This window comes from Protomyctophum parallelum, assembly GCF_964188405.1.
Source record: "Protomyctophum parallelum genome assembly, chromosome: 7".
Taxonomy (NCBI): Eukaryota; Metazoa; Chordata; class Actinopteri; order Myctophiformes; family Myctophidae; genus Protomyctophum; species Protomyctophum parallelum.
This window is the reverse complement of record NC_139705.1, coordinates 34,514,608-34,535,635: the sequence shown is the minus strand read 5'-3', so window position 1 is coordinate 34,535,635 and position 21,028 is coordinate 34,514,608. Positions and strand designations below refer to the sequence as shown.

The 21,028-nt window shown below is 46.4% G+C and overlaps 1 protein-coding gene across 1 annotated transcript in view; it reads left to right on the top strand.

Moving 5' to 3' along the window:
- Positions 1-21,028, top strand: part of plch2a (phospholipase C, eta 2a) — a 179,428-nt gene that overhangs the window by 108,934 nt on the left and 49,466 nt on the right. Inside the window, exon 4 of the mRNA XM_083769300.1 lies at positions 18,419-18,565. Coding sequence (XP_083625426.1) covers positions 18,419-18,565 — 147 coding nt within the window. The remainder of the gene's footprint in view (positions 1-18,418; positions 18,566-21,028) is intronic.

The window sequence follows — 21,028 nt, the reverse complement described above, 5'->3', positions numbered from 1 at the left end:
TGGATTTGCATTATTCTCTGCACGGCTGGTTGAGCTGCTGGCATTTTTGACTGAGAGACACTTGACATATACTGTAGCCTATTGTTGCATTAATATTCCTGACTAGTTGTATCGTAGAAGGGCTCCATAGTTCGGTGTAATGTCCATAATCAAATGCATAATCACATCCTGAAATGTTATTACCTATACAGGGAAGGTGTCACAGTCCAAACTCTCACAAGCACGGTAATCAGTCCTCTCTGGGGGACAGATTGCTGTGTGTTCAAGTGTGTTCAAGTGTTCAAGTGTTCTCCACGCTATATTGTAGTAGGCTACGCTATGTTGTGACACACGAGAAACCCAGGAGTATGAGCCTAGTTTGGAAGCTGAGGCAATAGTGCTGTTCACAGGCCATTTGCTCGCAGTAATTATTTCCAACAATGAATAAGTGGAAGTTGTGCCTGGATTTCCTTGCAGTAAATTGTGGTTAATGATCATCTTAAGCAGCCTATAGGGTTATAAAAAGATATACGACAAGTTTGCATGGCTATGTGTGATTAAAGAATGTCTGTGGCGACAAACAAACTCACAGACAATACGCTGTATATGCAGATATGTCCAATAAAGTGCAGCGGTAGCAGAAGATCCTGCCGCAGGGCCTGTGTTTCATACAATGCAATTAAACTGGTAGTTAAATGAGGAGGGGTGGGGGGGGGATAACATAATAAGGGTGCCTGCCCTGCACTGCGTGGTGGCTCTGCCACTTAGTGCACAGACCATAATCTATTTATGAGCACGAGAAACTGCCATGGGTTCGAATCCGACTCCCATCTTGTCGCTCCTACGTATCTCTCTGCCCTGCATGGTTTGTCTCTCTATACTACACTGAGCTATCCAACATAATTGGTTTAAAAAGAAGCATTTCGTGATTATATCAGCAGGCGTTGTGTGAAGGGTCCCGAATGTCGATATGTGCCATAAACCGTGAGACAAAGCTTTTTCTGAGATGAAACAGACGCAGTAATTAAGTTTTGCGGGCACGGAAAAGCGCTTGGTTAGCCAATATCTTCATTAAGGATCTATCAGCCCTCCCTTCTTTCTCTCTCTCTCTCTCTCTGTCTGTCACACACACACATGCGCGCGCGCACACACACACACACACACACACACACACACACACACACACACACACACGCGCGCGCGCGTTAAGCAAATCCCCAGGTGGTCCTGCAGGATTACCACTTCCTAGGGAATTAGGATTGCCGGTGGCCCCAACACGTGGTGCACAGTTTCTGTGTTGCATCTTTATTGCGTCTGCTTATACCTGTAGCAGTTCCAGGGCATCCTGAGAGCCTGCCATTCTCTCATCCTCCTCTCTGACTGAGAAACCTTCTTTTTTCGATGAAAGACCCACTCCCACTCCCCCCCCAAACCCACCGCCCAGTAGAAGAAAGATGATGGTTTGCCTCTTTGCTCTGTGAGGTGGAGGGGTTTTGAAGAGAAGACGACTATACGGCTGATATGAGAAGATGGAGCGAGGTTATTGACTGCTCTGTTGATATCATTAGGAGACATAGTGGACTGGGGGAGTCCTCCTTGTGCTGACACACTGAGATTTTATCTTGTGATCCTTCTCAGGGGCGAAGGAAGCGGGGGCCCTTTGGAAGCAAAAATCAGCATCCATTACTTTTTTGCTCTGCAAAGACCTGCTGTAACAGCAGATACATGAATCAAAACCTTCCGGGGAGAAAAGCATGCGCTGCGTCAAGAGTTGATTCAGACGTCCTCTTTCAATCTGCATCAACTATGACGTCCCGCTGACAGCCTGCTGGTTCCTCATTGAATACCATTTTAAAAGTGAGCGTCCTCCTCGCTCGCGGCGTAGGAAACGCATCCACATTTGGTTCCGAATGAGCACGTCCGTAATGAGTGGCTTCTTCCCCATCGGCCCCGCCATGTCCTCTGCCCTGATACGCTCAGCGGCCACCGCCACCACGGGCGACAAGCCAAGCCCCCCGGCTAAGGGGGCCTTCATCTCGGGCAGCGAGAAGGACCTGCAGAAGGAAGCGGCTCAGCGTAAGAGCCAGCACCAAGCCTCCATGGCTCACATAGTGGAGGAGTTCTTCTGGATTGGCCGCAGCAGCATCGTGGCATTTTCCCAATGGAGACTTGGATTTATGGGTAAGTGTAGTTTTTGGGGTTAGACGTGTCAAGAGTGTGGTTTGTTTGCAGACCAAAGTTACAAAAGCAGCTGTACTATGAATGTGATATCGCTCACTTCTATAGGGAAAGGCTCGCTCGACTCAAGGACAGTCTGTGTTGGTTTTTTTCCGGGACCGTCTACCTTGACCCAAGCAGTATAATAAACAAAGATGGCACTCAGCTTTAGTGTGGCTGTTTTTGGTTCAGTAGGCTGTAAAGTCTCCTGTAAATGGTGTCAAGCTAGGATGGTTTAAAGCTGCTATCCTGAACTTATTTGAATGAATAAAACATTGTATGTTAATACTATATAACTACCAATATGAAAATATACAATGGCCCCTGTTCTGGTTCCGTTCTAGATTCTTGGAACCTTGGTGCTTTCACGGAACCGGTGGCCATTTCTTTGGTTCCACTTTTAGGGTTCTGGACCAATTAATTTTCAGTGGAAACACTCTGAACTGCATGGTTCAATATTAGGTGGGAAAAACTAACTGAACCGGTTCAACCCTGGTGGAAAAGGGGCCAATATAAATAACGTCATCTGCAGTTGGTCAGAGGTGGTCTCACTACTCTTCCATTGAGAAATTATAGGATTCCTAGTGGTAGACAAGTAGTACTGCCTGAAGCTCATAACACAATATCTTAATTCCCTGACCAAAAACGGGGATTCCTTATTGGCAGAATTGCTGCATTAATACGTTTGTAATTGTAGGTGCATAGTTCACACGGTGCTGTAATTCCATGGTGAAATGTAATTGCATGGGGTCACGGTCAGCAGGTGAAATTTGTGAAATAATTAAGTCTTCTCCTGTTGGGCCCACTGCATCTTCAAGGCGGATGAAATGGCTGCCTGCACTATACAGACGCGTGCATGCGTGTGCGTGTGTGCGTGCGTGAACAGCAGCTCAGTGTCACTAATTGTGGATTGTGTACATGACATGTACCTATGTAGGGTGCATTCATTACAACAAATGGAGATCTGACTAAGCCTGCCAGGTAGTAGGTCACCCAGTTGCTGTAGTCTCACCCTCCTGGGCATCCCGCTGTCGTCAGGTGGAAAGCTGGCTCCTGGCCAGTTATCTTTAACCCCGTTAACACAACCACATGCAGCTGTGTTCCTAATTCCTTGTTGGGTCTACTGCCAAATGTAGGGCGAGTTCCCCTTAAGTCTGAGCGAGTTGTGCTAAAAATAGCGAACAGAAAGGAAAAGAGGTCGCACAGCTCATAGACACGATGCAATACTTTATTTTAGCATTACCAACGTTTCAACGAGAAATGTATGGAGCCGAATCCATGCCATTATTATGTGTGTGTTCGTAAAAGAAAATGCGTAAAAAAGAAATCTGTAAAAGAAAAATGCGTAAAAAAACAATCCGTAAAAAGAAAATGCGTAAAAAAACAATCTGTAAAAGAAAAATGCGTAAAAAAACAATCTGTAAAAAGAAAATGCGTAAAAAAACAATCTGTAAAATAAAAATGCGTAAAAAAACAATGTGTAAAAGAAAAATGCGTAAAAAAACAATCTGTAAAAGAAGAATGTGTAATAAAACAATCTGTAAAAAGAAAATGCGTAATATAAACGGATAGTGTTTTTTTGTGTTTGGACTTACGAACAGAAAAAATGCCAACCTGAGTTACAGATGCTTTTTTTGGTTCCCCAGTGAAATCACTGCCAAAAATCACATGACGGCTGAGAGCCAATCACGTGAGGCCTTTTCCTCTACCCAATCAAAAAGCTCCATAAGTCTGCCTGGCAACTGAGGTTGCCATGTTTGTCTGGGGCTACGTTATAAGTATAAGTATAAGTTTATGAATTTCAAGTTTAGCTATATATCCATATCTCTTCTTAAAACAACCACTCAATGGCCAATTGACTAATTCATTATTTTAGTAGCCTATATTAAATAGGGGGGTCTCAAGGTTCGGGGACCCCCACTGTCCCCAGGGACCCCCCGGGACCCCCAAATGGTAACTCTGTCATTTCTCAACTGTTTTGGACGGGGGTGGGCTCGTTGGAATCTTGTCGCCCCCTGGGGGCGTCTTTGGGGGTCTCAAGGTTCAGGGACCCCCCCGGGACCCCCCAGGGACCCCCAAATGGTAACTCTGTCATTTCTCAACTGTTTTGGACGGGGGTGGGCTCGTTGGAATCTTGTCGCCCCCCTGGGGGCGTCTTTGGGGGTCTCAAGGTTCAGGGACCCCCCCGGGACCCCCCAGGGACCCCCAAATGGTAACTCTGTCATTTCTCAACTGTTTTGGACGGGGGTGGGCTCGTTGGAATCTTGTCGCCCCCCTCTGGGCGTCTTTGGGGGTCTCAAGGTTCAGGGACCCCCCCGGGACCCCCCAGGGACCCCCAAATGGTAACTCTGTCATTTCTCAACTGTTTTGGATGGGGGTGGGCTCGTTGGAATCTTGTCGCCCCCCTGGGGGCGTCTTTGGGGGTCTCAAGGTTCAGGGACCCCCCCGGGACCCCCAAATGGTAACTCTGTCATTTCTCAACTGTTTTGGACGGGGGTGGGCTCGTTGGAATCTTGTCGCCCCCCTGGGGGCGTCTTTGGGGGTCTCAAGGTTCAGGGACCCCCCCGGGACCCCCCAGGGACCCCCAAATGGTAACTCTGTCATTTCTCAACTGTTTTGGACGGGGGTGGGCTCGTTGGAATCTTGTCGCCCCCCTCTGGGCGTCTTTGGGGGTCTCAAGGTTCAGGGACCCCCCCGGGACCCCCCAGGGACCCCCAAATGGTAACTCTGTCATTTCTCAACTGTTTTGGATGGGGGTGGGCTCGTTGGAATCTTGTCGCCCCCCTGGGGGCGTCTTTGGGGGTCTCAAGGTTCAGGGACCCCCCCGGGACCCCCAAATGGTAACTCTGTCATTTCTCAACTGTTTTGGACGGGGGTGGGCTCGTTGGAATCTTGTCGCCCCCCTGGGGGCGTCTTTGGGGGTCTCAAGGTTCAGGGACCCCCCAGGGACCCCCAAATGGTAACTCTGTCATTTCTCAACTGTTTTGGACGGGGGTGGGCTCGTTGGAATCTTGTCGCCCCCCTGGGGGCGTCTTTGGGGGTCTCAAGGTTCAGGGACCCCCCCGGGACCCCCAAATGGTAACTCTGTCATTTCTCAACTGTTTTGGACGGGGGTGGGCTCGTTGGAATCTTGTCGCCCCCCTGGGGGTGTCTTTGGGGTCTCAAGGTTCAGGGACCCCCCGGGACCCCCCAGGGACCCCAAACTGGTAACTCTGTCATTTCTCAACCGTTTTGGACGGGGGTGGGCTCGTTGGAATCTTGTCGCCCCCCTGTGGGCGTCTTTGGGGTCTCAAGGTTCAGGGACCCCCAGGGACCCCGCGGGACCCCCAAATGGTAACTCTGTCATTTCTCAACTGTTTTGGACTGGGGTGGGCTCGTTGGAATCTTGTCGCCCCCCTGGGGGCGTCTTTGGGGGTCTCAAGGTTCAGGGACCCCCCCGGGACCCCCAAATGGTAACTCTGTCATTTCTCAACTGTTTTGGACGGGGGTGGGCTCGTTGGAATCTTGTCGCCCCCCTGGGGGCGTCTTTGGGGGTCTCAAGGTTCAGGGACCCCCCCGGGACCCCCAAATGGTAACTCTGTCATTTCTCAACTGTTTTGGACGGGGGTGGGCTCGTTGGAATCGTGTCGCCCCCTCTGGGGGCGTTCTCAGGGTTTGAGGTTCGGGGACCCCCCGGGACCCCCAGGGACCCCCAAATGGTAACTCTGTCATTTCTCAACCGTTTTGGACGGGGGTGGGCTCGTTGGAATCGTGTCGCCCCCCTGGGGGCGTTCTCAGGGTTTTGGAGGTTCGGGGCCCCCCGGGACCCCCAAATGGTAACTCTGTCATTTCTCAACCGTTTTGGACGGGGGTGGGCTCGTTGGAATCGTGTCGCCCCCCTGGGGGCGTTCTCAGGGTTTTGGAGGTTCGGGGACCCCCCGTGACCCCCCAGGGACCCCCAAATGGTAACTCTGTCATTTCTCAACCGTTTTGGACGGGGGTGGGCTTGTTGTTTTTGGAGGTTCGGGGACCCCTGGGGGCTCCCACATGGTAACTCTTGACATTCTTATGATAGATCTTTATTGATGGGAGGGAGAGACAGAGAGAACCATTTATATTCATCTGCATATTCTTCTTACTATAGCTCTCTCTCTCACACACTTTTCAGATATCACTTGATATGGACATTTAACCAAGCGATTTCCCTCTGACAAGGTTCGCCGTTTCCCAACAAAACTGTGCAATTTCTCAATTACTGTGCAATAAACACTCAAGCCACAACGAAAATGTATTTTGTTGCTTTTATATAAAAATAGAAATAAACACATACACTAATGTAAACTGTGGTTACAATAAACTAGACCAGTCCGTACGATGCGTGAGCTAACTAGCATGCTTCGATTGTTAGCATTCCTCGTTGAAGCATGCATTAGTGCAAGGCAGGTACATTTTACTGTAAACACAAAAATAGACGAAACACACCATTAACAGCAGATATACAAGCGACTAAAGTCTCTGTGCATTTGCACGCTTCTTTTTTAAGTCATGGCGTGGATTAATTGATTGGTTTATTAAGTTTGCAGAATTACAGTACATTTCAAGTACAACTCAATAGAACTGTTAACTGTTAGTGGACGGCACCATAAGGCATTACGTCAGGTCTTCTTGTTTACGTTAACGTTAGAAACGACACTTTGCAACGGCAAATTAATGCACTTTAGCTGGTAGCAATGTTAGCATTTAGCAATTATAGTTCCCCTTGATGTTAGCCAGAAATGGACAATGTTATCTCAACAATGCAAAGCACAGTCAATGAACAACACACACAGTTCCTACAGGGCTCGGCTCATGAGACCGTCCGACCCTCCCAAACAATAATGTGTGGTGCGGTTGCACGCGACGCTCCACTGTGTCACGAGGTCCTTCAATCGAGGCTGCGGTGTTAGCGTTGACATCCTTCCTCGTTGTCGTCGCCGACCTGTCACTTCTCGGCAATGGACGAAACGGATTGGTAGCCTCTTGTAGCAACTCATAATGTAATAGCAACTCATAATGTAATAAGGGCTCAAAAAGGCTCATAATGTAATAAGTTAAATGTAATAAAAACTCATAATGTAATAATCAGCTCATAATGTAATAAAATCATGAGCGCATAACGTAATAACAGATTTTTCAAAAAAAGACGTGTTACATTATGAGTTGCCTTAATAGGCAGCTCATAATGTAATAAAAGTTCATAATGTAATAATGGCCCATATTGGTGAGAAAAGTCTTACACTGTCATTGTTATTACCTCTGTTGACAAATGTAGAATTTCATATGGCCCATATAGTCTTACACTGTCATTGTTATTACCTCTGTTGACAAATGTAGACTTCCATATGGCCCATATAGTCTTACACTGTCATTTGTATTACCTCTGTTGACAAATGTAGACTTTCATATGGCCCATATATTCTTACACTGTCATTTGTATTACCTCTGTTGACAAATGTAGACTTTCATATCATCACCTTATTAAACTAATTAAACTAAAAATATGAATAAATATGACTATTGACATACAAATAAAGGTGTATGTCAATCATGTAACATGTAAGGATAAAATGACTTGGGCCAATATCTGAACATGCCATTTTAACTTAGGCAATTATAAACGTTATTTAGGCCAAATTACTTCTGCAGTAAGTGACTTGGGCAAAATGTTTTATTCCAATTATTTTTAATAAACCATGGTTTAGGGTCAGCTACAGTGTTTAAAATAATATCAGAGAACAAAGACATTTGACACAGAAGGGGAGTGAATGGGAGTGAATTTGGAGTGAATGGGACTGAATGAGAGGTACTGTTACTATGGGACTGAATGGGAGTGAATGGTACTGAATGGGACTGAATGGGAGTGAATGGGAGGTACTGTTACTATGGGACTGATACTATGGGACTGAATGGGACTGAATGGGAGTGATTGGGACTGAATGGGAGTGAATGGGACTGAATGGGAGGTACCATTACTATGGGACTGATACTATGGGAGTGAATGGGACTGAATGGGAGTGACAGTCCCATAGTAACAGTACCTCCCATTCACTCCCTCACTCCCATTCAGTCCCATTCACTCCCTTTCACTCTGAATGGGAGTGAATGGGAGTGACAGTCCCATAGTAACAGTACCTCCCATTCACTCCCTCACTCCCATTCACTCCCTTTCACTCTGAATGGGAGTGAATGGGAGTGACAGACCCATAGTAACAGTACCTACCATTCACTCCCATTCACTCCATTTCACTCTGAATGGGATTGAATGGAAGTGACAGTCCCACAGTAGCAGTACCTCCCATTCAACCCATTCACTCCGATTCAGTCCCATTCACTCCCCCATTCACTCCCATTCACTTTTATTCACTCCCATTCAGTCCCATTGTATCAGTCCCATAGTAACAGTACCTCCCATTCACTCCCATTCAGTCCCATGCACTCCCATAGTATCAGTCCCATAGTAACAGTACCTCCCTTTCACTCCCATTCAGTCCCATTCACTCCCATTCTATCAGTCCCATAGTAACAGTACCTCCCATTCAGTCCCATTCACTCCCATTTTGAAAGGTGTGTTAAAATGGCCTAAGTCACATTTTATTATGGGCCATATGGAAGTCTACATTTGTCAACAGAGGTAATAACAATGACAGTGTAAGACTATATGGGCCATATGAAAGTCTACATTTGTCAACAGAGGTAATAACAATGACAGTGTAAGACTTTTCTCACCAATATGGGCCATTATTACATTATGAACTTTTATTACATTATGAGCTGCCTATTAAGGCAACTCATAATGTAACACGTCTTTTTTAGAAAAATCTGTTATTACGTTATGCGCTCATGATTTTATTACATTATGAGCTGATTATTACATTATGAGTTTTTATTACATTTAACTTATTACATTATGAGCCTTTTTGAGCCCTTATTACATTATGAGTTGCTATTACATTATGAGTTGCTACACTCTTGCTTCTGATCTGATGTTTAATGTGAATTATGTACCAAAGTTTATTTGTATACAGTAATGAAAGTAATATTACATCAATTTCAATACCACATCTAACATACAACCCCACAATAATACTCACAATTGACTGCAGCCAAACATTTGTAGTCCTTAGCTGTTTAACATGCAAGTGAAACTCGCTATGAGCCACCTTGCAGATACACAAACTGTCAACACTGAAACACGACGAAAACAGTAGACTTCCTCGGGTAGGTGTAACGCTAATAAATGTCAGGCGGAAAAGAGCGATATAACACAAAGGTTCCGCCCTAGAGAACTTTGGTTCCTACCTAAATAAATAACTGAAAAATACTACACTGACTGACACAGAGGCAGTTACATTAGTGTTAGAGCTTTGTAACATGATGGGTAATTTGTATATGCAGGTGTGATTTATTGGCGTGGGTGTACATAGGCTATAGCTGTTGGGATATAGCCACGTTTCCAACGAGCCCACCCCCATCCAAAACGGTTGAGAAATGACAGAGTTACCAGTTTGGGGTCCCTGGGGGGTCCCGGGGGGTCCCCGAACCTCCAAAACCGTGAGAACGCCCCCAGAGGGGGCAACACGATTCCAACGAGCCCACCCCCGTCCAAAACGGTTGAGAAATGACAGAGTTACCATTTTGGGGTCCCTGGGGGGTCCCGGGGGGTCCCTGGGGGTCCCTGAACCTTGAGACCCCAAAGACGCCCACAGGGGGGCGACAAGATTCCAACGAGCCCACCCCCGTCCAAAACGGTTGAGAAATGACAGAGTTACCAGTTTGGGGTCCCTGGGGGGTCCCGGGGGGTCCCTGAACCTTGAGACCCCAAAGACACCCCCAGGGGGGCGACAAGATTCCAACGAGCCCACCCCCGTCCAAAACAGTTGAGAAATGACAGAGTTACCATTTGGGGGTCCCGGGGGGGTCCCTGAACCTTGAGACCCCCAAAGACGCCCCCAGGGGGGCGACAAGATTCCAACGAGCCCACCCCCGTCCAAAACAGTTGAGAAATGACAGAGTTACCATTTGGGGGTCCCGGGGGGTCCCGGGGGGTCCCTGGGGGTCCCGGGGGGTCCCTGGGGGTCCCTGAACCTTGAGACCCCAAAGACGCCCACAGGGGGGCGACAAGATTCCAACGAGCCCACCCCCGTCCAAAACGGTTGAGAAATGACAGAGTTACCAGTTTGGGGTCCCTGGGGGGTCCCGGGGGGTCCCTGAACCTTGAGACCCCAAAGACACCCCCAGGGGGGCGACAAGATTCCAACGAGCCCACCCCCGTCCAAAACAGTTGAGAAATGACAGAGTTACCATTTGGGGGTCCCGGGGGGTCCCTGAACCTTGAGACCCCAAAGACACCCCCAGGGGGGCGACAAGATTCCAACGAGCCCACCCCCGTCCAAAACAGTTGAGAAATGACAGAGTTACCATTTGGGGGTCCCGGGGGGGTCCCTGAACCTTGAGACCCCCAAAGACGCCCCCAGGGGGGCGACAAGATTCCAACGAGCCCACCCCCGTCCAAAACAGTTGAGAAATGACAGAGTTACCATTTGGGGGTCCCTGGGGGGTCCCGGGGGGGTCCCTGAACCTTGAGACCCCCAAAGACGCCCCCAGGGGGGCGACAAGATTCCAACGAGCCCACCCCCGTCCAAAACAGTTGAGAAATGACAGAGTTACCATTTGGGGGTCCCGGGGGGTCCCTGGGGGTCCCTGAACCTTGAGACCCCAAAGACGCCCACAGGGGGGCGACAAGATTCCAACGAGCCCACCCCCGTCCAAAACGGTTGAGAAATGACAGAGTTACCAGTTTGGGGTCCCTGGGGGGTCCCGGGGGGTCCCTGAACCTTGAGACCCCAAAGACGCCCACAGGGGGGCGACAAGATTCCAACGAGCCCACCCCCGTCCAAAACGGTTGAGAAATGACAGAGTTACCAGTTTGGGGTCCCTGGGGGGTCCCGGGGGGTCCCTGAACCTTGAGACCCCAAAGACACCCCCAGGGGGGCGACAAGATTCCAACAAGCCCACCCCCGTCCAAAACAGTTGAGAAATGACAGAGTTACCCTTTGGGGGTCCCGGGGGGGTCCCTGAACCTTGAGACCCCCAAAGACGCCCCCAGGGGGGCGACAAGATTCCAACGAGCCCACCCCCGTCCAAAACAGTTGAGAAATGACAGAGTTACCATTTGGGGGTCCCTGGGGGGTCCCGGGGGGGGGGTCCCTGAACCTTGAGACCCCCAAAGACGCCCCCAGGGGGGCGACAAGATTCCAACGAGCCCACCCCCGTCCAAAACAGTTGAGAAATGACAGAGTTACCATTTGGGGGTCCCGGGGGGTCCCTGGGGACAGTGAGGGTCCCCGAACCTTGAGACCCCCCTATTTAATATAGGCTACTAAAATAATGAATTAGTCAATTGGCCATTGAGTGGTTGTTTTAAGACAAGATATGGATATATAGCTAAACTTGAAATTCATAAACTTATACTTATAACGTAGCCTCAGACAAACATGGCAACCTCAGTTGCCAGGCAGACTTATGGAGCTTTTTGATTGGGTAGAGGAAAAGGCCTCCCGTGATTGGCTCTCAGCCGTCATGTGATTTTTGGCAGTGATTTCACTGGGGAACCAAAAAAAGCATCTGTAACTCAGGTTGGCATTTTTTCTGTTCGTAAGTCCAAACACAAAAAAACACTATCCGTATATATTACGCATTTTCTTTTTACAGATTGTTTTATTACACATTTTTCTTTTACAGATTGTTTTTTTACGCATTTTTCTTTTACACATTGTTTTTTTACGCATTTTTATTTTACAGATTGTTTTTTTACGCATTTTCTTTTTACGGATTGTTTTTTTACGCATTTTTCTTTTACAGATTGTTTTTTTACGCATTTTCTTTTTACGCATTGTTTTTTTACGCATTTTTCTTTTACAGATTTCTTTTTTACGCATTTTCTTTTACGAACACACACATAATATTGGCATGGATTCGGCTCCATAGAAATGCCTTCTTTAGGATATACGTGACGAAAAATGCAGTGTATCAATGTGCAATCATTTGCAAATTGCAATAAATTTGAAGGTTTTTCCAAACTAGGTCAGCAATCAGCAGACAGAGAGAGAGAGAGAGAGTGTGTGTGTGTGTGTGTGTGTGTGTGTGTGTGTGTGTGTGTGTGTGTGTGTGCGCGCACGCGCGCACGTGCGTGCACATGTGCGCAGTTTGAGAGCCAGCTTGACATTTGTAAAAAATCAGCTTCATCATAATTACGATTAAAATTACGACCAGTATGTTGGGCAAAATAATTACATGTGGCTACATTTGTTCCCTCATCCTCTGTAGCTCATGGTGGTACTATAAAGTGAATCTCCCTTTCTTTTAACACATTTGATTGTCTGTTTTGCACGTTAGAAATTATTATCCCAGACCTCATTTTATGTGTTACTTTTAAATGAATTAATTTGTGACTTTGTGTGGCTGTATTAAATGGGACTATTCACGTATGATGGCAATTATCTGGTGAATATTTGCAAACACTGTCATATACAGTATAGACATAGCAGACCATTTTTTTTTAAATCCGTGGCAAGAGGATTTAAATTAACCAGCATGGACGAAATCCCACTTCGAGGCGGTTTTTGTTTTAACACATTCTCCTCTCTCTGCTTCTTCTCCATATCACCACATACTTTAACCCTGTGTTGCCATGGTAACACACCCAGACCCGTTAGTAAAAGAGTTTGGACCCCCCCCCCCCACCCCTCTCTGTGTCTCTGCAGAGCTGCAGGGTGTGTTAAAAGTGTTTGCTACTATCATATACCTCGCCTTGTTATCAGCGTATAAAGTGTGCACTGGGTCCTCATGTGTTTATAGTATTACTGTATACTTTATAGAGAAACTGCTGAAACTTCTGAAAGTTGCAACACTCCCAAATTAGAAGCCCGGTCTTATGTGCAAGGCTCAAAAGGTATACAAATGGGAATAAAGGAATAGCCAGGACACACACACAAAGTCCTTTACACGTGGTTTATTTACCTACTGACGGACAACAATAAACCATGTGAAAAGGACTGCCTATTACTGTACAGTACACTGTGACTGCACTGCATCCCTGCATGCGTTTCTTGTATTCATTTCCAACTCTCTTATTTATTATCCATCTCTGCTTCCCTTCCCTTCTGCAGCCGGCCTCCCTGCATGCACTGCATCCACATCTTCCAACCACTCCTTATTCCTGCCTATTCCTTCCTTCCTTCCCGTCTCCTCTCTCGTTTCCCTTTCTTTTGTCTCTTGCTCGATTTGGTTTCCTGCTCCTCGCCTCCTCCTGCTGTCTGGTTCCCTTGTTTTGTCCCCAGCGTTCCTTCTCTTTCAACTATCATCTTTAGAGACCATAGTGTCCATGCTGAGTGGAGAGAGGCGACTATAGCAGTGGATCGAGGCCAGATTCTACTTCATGTCTTCTAAATCCTGTTTCTATATCAGTGGTTCTCAAACTCTTTCACGTCAAGGACCCACAAATAGGATATGTGTTTGGCTGCCAGACCCCCATCTGAAAATGAACGATTATTCAAAAGTAGCAAATCTACAAGCTCATAGCGCGGCACTTGGTGCCGCGCTACGAGCTTGTAGAATTAACGGTTAAAAGTGGTTAAAAGCTATAACGTGACATAGATGCGCTTCAGGTCTCAATGGATTTATTTCAAGATGGAACCGCCATCAAGGACCCCTGGGGATCCCCCGGGGGAAACACGTTGAGACCCAGTGGCCTCTATAGCATAATGATGCCCGTGCATTGCGTGCAATGCATTCAATGTCACGGCACCTTTCTAACTGGTCGGACAGGGACATATCTCACGGTGCTTCGTCCCGACCCATTCAACTGTTGGCTAATAGATTACAAGTGGCTTGATTTGTTCAGGCTTAATTAATCAGCCTTCTATATAGGCTATGAATAACCTTTTCAAACAGGCTGAAATAGGTCAAATGTGCACGTCCACCACTTAACTGCTGGGCTACATGGTGATCTGTGCTACGTAGATAGCCTGCCTTGCGCTCTCAGATGATTCTTCTCATGGAGACTTTATTTTATTTTATTTTATTTTATTTGTGTTGTCTATGGTAATTATTGTCATGCGGCAGGCTAGGAATTTAGTGCAATCAATGTAGCTGGAGCAGGTTTGCATATGTACCACGGTCTCTATTCTGTAGAAGATTTTAAAGCTGCAATCCGGAACTTCTTATAGGTGTCAGGTAGGACACTTACTGGTTGAGAAGTAGCACTGCCTGAAACTCAAACTGTATGCACAATATCTCTCCATGTCAAGCACAATTGTTTCACAATTGTCTCTGAGGCGGGAGACCTGCTTAGAATCCCGGGTAGACATTAAAATGACTGATTGTAGCTTTAACATGCTGCTGGGGACTACATGTATATGTAAAAAAGCTAACTGTGTGGCACATCTACAGTCATTTTCATTCGTTTGCCTTGTGACATAAATAATAGACTAATGTAGAACTTTCCCCTCACCATGGTGAGCTTCTGATCTCTGTGGCTCAGTGTCATTTTTTTTTAAATTCATTGGATAAAAAAGGGAAGTTGAAACATCAACAGTATCTGCCGAGGAGGACTGTTGTGTGCAATACATCGTGGGGTTTGAAACCATAATAAACGGGTACTGCTTGTTGTACAGTAAGATGTTAGATGTAAGATGTTAGGCCTGTTCATTCGGGCTGGGCTAGAGCCCTTTTTTTATTGACCATCAGGCCCTGGCTACGCACACATACACGCACGCACGCACGCGCCAAATGCCTCACTGTCCATCAGTTGTTTGCAAGCAAGGCAATACCAGTGTGCAGCTCAGTTTAAGGCTTTTTTGATGAGATGTTTTTGCCTCTTGCTAAATCCCATGTGTGGACAACGTGATGGCAAGCGGAGAGGCTCTCACTATATTTGCTCTGATGTCTATCCTATAGCCTCCCTTCACTCACATTTTGCATCGTTCACCACTTCAATTAGTTGGACCATCCAGGGAATGTTGGTTATAATAATGCAGGCATTGACTGTGAACTGTGTGCACACGCAACCCCTGGGCCCTCGCACACACATGATGGTGGTGGGTCTTAATTGGAGCCTCAGGGCGCCAAGTACGGTGAGGGTTTCAATCTAAGGTTTCAGGCTGCAAGTGGGTGTGACTTTGTGTATGTCTGCTTCAAGTGGGGCAGCAGCTATCATTTATTGTAGCGTACTAGCGTTTATCGTATTCGGTCGATTACTTTGGCGATTAATCAATAAGTCATTAATCATCTTGAATCTGTCTATTTAGATTTTCTAGTTGTTTTTGTTGCACTGTTGTTTTTTCCAAATGTTTAATGGGCCACAGTGGAAACAAGCCTTTGGCTTCTTTCGTGTCGTCCATTTGGCATGTTTTTAGAAATCATCAATAAATTATTAAATCAATCAGTCAGTCAATCAAGCAAAAGTGCATATAATTCTGAATGAATCAACATGGAAACATTTTAATATACTGTTTATAATCTATTAAATGGATCTAAGGCGCTTTTCAAGCACCTGGCAAAAAAATAAAGAAAAAGTAACATACAGTTGTGTATGTCTCCATGGTGTCTGTACAAAGTGTCTGAAAAGGTTTGCCCGTGGGTTCTGTGATGTCACCATTATCGATCCTGCCAAGGGAGGGAGTCCTGCCCTATGCGGGAGCTAACTATTTCCGTAGACAACGCCCTGGTAACGTCTGTCCCAACAGCCAGGAATCTTGGTGTTGTCCTGGACAGTCAGCTCTCGTTCAAAGCTCACATCACAGCTGTCACTCGATGCTGTAGGTTCACACTCTATAACATACGACGAATTAGACCGTTCCTCACCCAGGAATCAGCCCAGCTCCTAATCCAGACAACAGTCTTGTCAAAACTCGACTATTGTAACTCCCTCCTTACTGGCCTACCAGCATGTGCACTTAAGCCTCTCCAGCTGATCCAAAATGCCACAGCTCGCTTGGTCTTCAACCAGCCAAAATTCTCACATGTCTCCCCCCTGCTCCGCTCCCTCCACTGGCTCCCGGTCGCTGCCCGCACAGAATACAAAACTCTGATGCTGGCATTCAAAGCAACCAAAGGTATGGCTCCCCCATATCTTGCAAGTATGATTGAACCCTACAAACCCTCCCCCTGACTCAGATCAGCCAACGCAGGGAAGCTGGAAGTACCCTCACTAAAAACGCCGGGACAACGCTCCACACGTCCCAAACTCTTCTCCCTTCTGGCTCCAAAACTGTGGAATGCACTTCCCATTGCAGTCAGAACTGCAGCATCACTCCCAATCTTCCGCCGCAGCCTGAAAACCCACCTTTTCAGACTCCATCATGGCCCATAGCACTTACCCTAACCCCTTAGATAGCATTTCTGTTGACTTAGATAGCATTTGACACAGACTTATAGCATGTTATGTAGACAGCACTATAATTGTATTGTATATAGTCATAGCACGCCATAGTACATATGTATAGCATAGTAGTAAATATGTATAGTTTATATGTATAGTGTATGTATAGTTTCATTATATAGATATTCCACTGTTACTTTCTTAGCTTACGCATGTTTCATGATAAATGCTTTTATGTGATGTATTCCCATGCTTTTGTTCTTGCTTAAATGTAAGTCGCTCTGGATTAAGAGCGTCTGCTAAATGTCTAAATTGTAAATTGTAAATTGGAGGGCGAGCTCTGTTGTCTATATCAGTTGGTTCTTAGCGTACAGCGTAGAGCCAGGAACAGAACAGCATATCAATAGTCCTGCACTAACTCTAGTTAATGTAACACAAACCTGCCTCGCTTGGCAGCATCCCAAAGCTGTTTTGCGAAGCGGACAACTTGAGGCAGCGAGAACCAACTTGGAATCGCTGATGCGTCAAAATGAATGTTGCTGCCAATTGCTGTGTGTGTGGGAGTTGACATCGTGCAGCCGTTCTGCAAATGCCTATGCAATGCGTTCTGAACCTGGCCCAGTCGACTGCTTGTTTCGAGGACGATGCAGTTGGATACTCTGAATTAGACCCGACACTCCAGATTTTATTGTGTACGCAGGGCAGGATATCTTGGAAAAAAAGTCCTATCATTTTTAGAAAAGTGTCAGGGCTAGGGAGGTTTGCAGCTTCCCACTAAATTGTATATGGGAGGATGAGACATGGGACTGAACTACATTAACTAGCGCCCCGGAGGGTCGGGGGACATTGGCCGGTCTACCCACTTGCCAATGAAAGTGCAGCCTGGCCGAATCAATGGCCAATTAGAGCAATCCATCACTTCTGTGTCTACTGTGATACTATATACTGTGGCCGCGGTTTCCCATGCACACTGAAGACGCAGAGCTTTTCTGTGTCACCGTCCGACCACCCGCTAATCTTGTTTATGAACGTGTGGGGAGGCGCGAGCAGCGCCCAGCCATGTGAACGTGCCTGGCTGCCACCTGACAATCGATGGTGTGGCTTCATAACCCGAGGGATTGACAGAGAGAGTGTCTCTTCCGCACACCAGCCAGGCTGGGCCCCAACATCATTAATTGGGCTGTGGAGGAACTGTCAAAACAAACGCCCCAAGATAGGCACTGACACATTTTTACAATTTTTGAATGCTGTCTGCACTGGTGGAAAGTACATTTACTTAAGTACAATTATTAGGTATTTTGTACAAGATTATGGTAAAAATAATGTAAAAGATTATGTGTGTGTGTGTGTGTGTGTGTGTGTGTGTGTGTGTGTGTGTGTGTGTGTGTGTGTGTGTGTGTGTGTGTGTGTGTGTGTGTGTGTGTGTGTGTGTGTGTGTGTGTGTGTGGAAATTGCCCGTTGCTGTCCATCTACGTCCCCTGCCTCTCCCTCCCACGAGATGAGCAATTCCCTGATGGCCTGCAGCCATGTCCAAAGCATTCTGTGTGTGTGTGTGTCTGTCTGTGTTTGCATGCACGTATATGTGCGTGCGTGCGTGCGTGTGTGTTGGTGATTTCACTGATTTGCGTGTGTGTGCATGAGCTCCGCTCTCGCAAACCCTGCTGGGCCATTGAGAAAACACAGACATATGCTCTCTCTCGAATACAAACATGGTGTGTGCTGCACACACGTTTCGTTGGCTCTCCGTGTATTTATTTATTTATTCATTTATTTTGTCAGTTTGTTGACTCTCCAATCCTTGCTTTGTTGTTCTTCTTCCTCCAGTGGAGAAATGCATGAGCTCCATGCAGACGGGGACACAGATGGTGAAGCTCCGCGGCGGCTCCAAGGGATTGGTGCGCTACTTTTTCCTGGACGAGCACAAGTCCTGCATCCGGTGGAGGCCCTCGCGCAAGAATGAGAGGGCCAAGAGTGAGTGTCTCCGTTCTCTCTTTCTCTGCCAACTACGAGAAATCTCGTAGATTATGCTTTATATCAAATATGAAAAGTTTTTAGCTGAAAATATAACTTTTATCACTGGCCCGGTTGCTATAGGCAGCGCCTTGCTCACCCCCGCCCGCACGAAACATGCGAGCGCATCCCATATTAGAGTCCCATTAAAAGTACCATCTTCTTTGGCTGTTTTCTCTGAAAACTGCGGCGCTGTCCGTGGTTTTGATCGTCCTTCCGATGTTCGGATCTGATTTGTGATTTTTTACGGCATCGCAATTAAAATGTTTCTGGCGAACGAACAGCATGAGCTAATGCTAACATAAGCCGTTTCTTACAATGGAGGTCTGAGAGCCGGGGAACTGGAGTGAAAGAGTAGTAATTTGCTCGAATCCTGGTGGCACAAGCTAACTACCTTCTGTGGCCACAAGGTGGCAGACTTAAAGGGAAAACCGCCGATTGGCACAAAATACCTCTATGTACGGTACTGTATGTCTTCTGCGTGTAGCTTGATTTAATTTGTATTGGTTGAGATTTTTGCACTGCTTTGCTCTCTCTAAGTACATTTGATCCCTGGCTGTGTAAAATGTCATGATCGCTGTCCACCGGCAGTGGTGCTGAATCCATTCACCATTCAATGCACATGTACAGGATAGAGCAACGTGTGCAGTCTCTTTGCTGACAGATCATCATGATGCTGAGATCAAATCTTGAGCACTGCTGTTAACTCCCTCCTCGTTGTCCTCCCAACGTGCCCAAAGCCCCTCCAAATGATCCAGAATATCTCACTTCTTCAGACTCCACCTAAGGGACCTAACCCCCTAGCACTCAGCTCTTCAGATTCCACCTCATCCCCCTATTATCAATCACCTCTTCAGAATCCACCTCAACCCGTTAGCACTGTCCTTGTTATGCCTAAATTATTCATGCACACACTGGTTTAGGTTGGACTACAGTAACTATGGAGAAAGGATGCTGGCAAGAAAAGAGAATTGGTTCAGAGAAGATATTTACATTTTCCAGTGCAGTGAGATCGCAAAAATTAAAGTGTATAGAAAGTATAGAAAAAAGGTTAATTGTGCAACCAAACCATCTATTACCATTCTGAATCTGGTGCACTGCTGACCAGTTCATTCATTTGGTTCCTAAATACCAATTATTTAAGTGAAGGACCCCTGGGTGTTCCCAGAGACCCCACGTTGAGAATGAAAACCACTGCTGTACATTTGTTGTTGTTGCCAGCTCAGTTTTGCCCTTTGTCTGTCTGTCTGTTGTGCTAGAGTTTAAGGCATTTTCTGGGACCAATTAGAGCTGCTGTTCTACAAGAATTTACTGCAGCATCTGCGACAAGCAATGCGATTTATTTCCTGTAATCATTTCATATCAAGGCAAATGGATTGCAGCCCCTTGTTGCACTGTACTGAGCCAAAAGGGCTGGGGGGAGGGCATGAGGGCCGTTTCATATCCGATATCCAATTTTATAAACCTCCTTTCTTGGGAAAACAATTAGTTGAACAGCAGTCATTCGTCCATTGAAAATAGTACATTTTCTTATCTATTAATGAAAAAGAATATTGTTACAGATACAGAGTCACCTCTGTCTAGCCAGTACTCCTCCATATATTATGAATGGACCACATAGAGAGATTACTTCCGCACACCCGGTAGACAATTTGTAGCAGGTGCGACTGTGACGAGGCATACAGTACAATGTAGGAGGAAGGAGGGACGCCCGCACACCGCCACTTGCCAGGTTCAAGAGCATTTATTTTTAAAGAGCAGAGAGCAACGTTTGGGTCTTGCGACCTTCCTCAGGCTTGAATGAATGGACCACAACCAGGAACACACACAAACATCACACAGATACAGTGCTATGCACATACTGGGTTTGTATATTGATGGTCACAGTGGAGGATAGTATACTGTGCATTTGCAAAGACAATCACAGTTAATCACAGGTGTCATAAAACTCCCCTATAGCCTGAGGAGGACATTGGGCATGCAGTTATGACCTGGCATAGAGAGTGCATGAGTATTCCAATGCATTATGTATACAGTAGGAGGTACTATATGTGTCTTTAAAATTTACAGTGTGTGAATTGTCCCTGCAATTGCATGTTCCGGTAAAATAGCTATTGCCCCCCTATACCCGACATCCTGCCACAGGCTACTGTATGTGTGAATCACTATCTATGCCAGTTTATAGCTAAAAACAATAAAACATATATGACATTAAACACACATGTTTCTTTAGAATTGAGGTTGGGTTAAATCCCAAGTATTAATAGCTACAGTATAATGTCATAGAAAAGTAAATGCCTGAACTGGGACACTGAAGCTCTGGCTAGTGTCCAGGCAGGGTATTAAGGAATCAATATGAGTCAATGGCATGCTCTAAAAACACCTTGCTCTCTAGGTCACGGTAATCCAGTAATGGATGGCTAA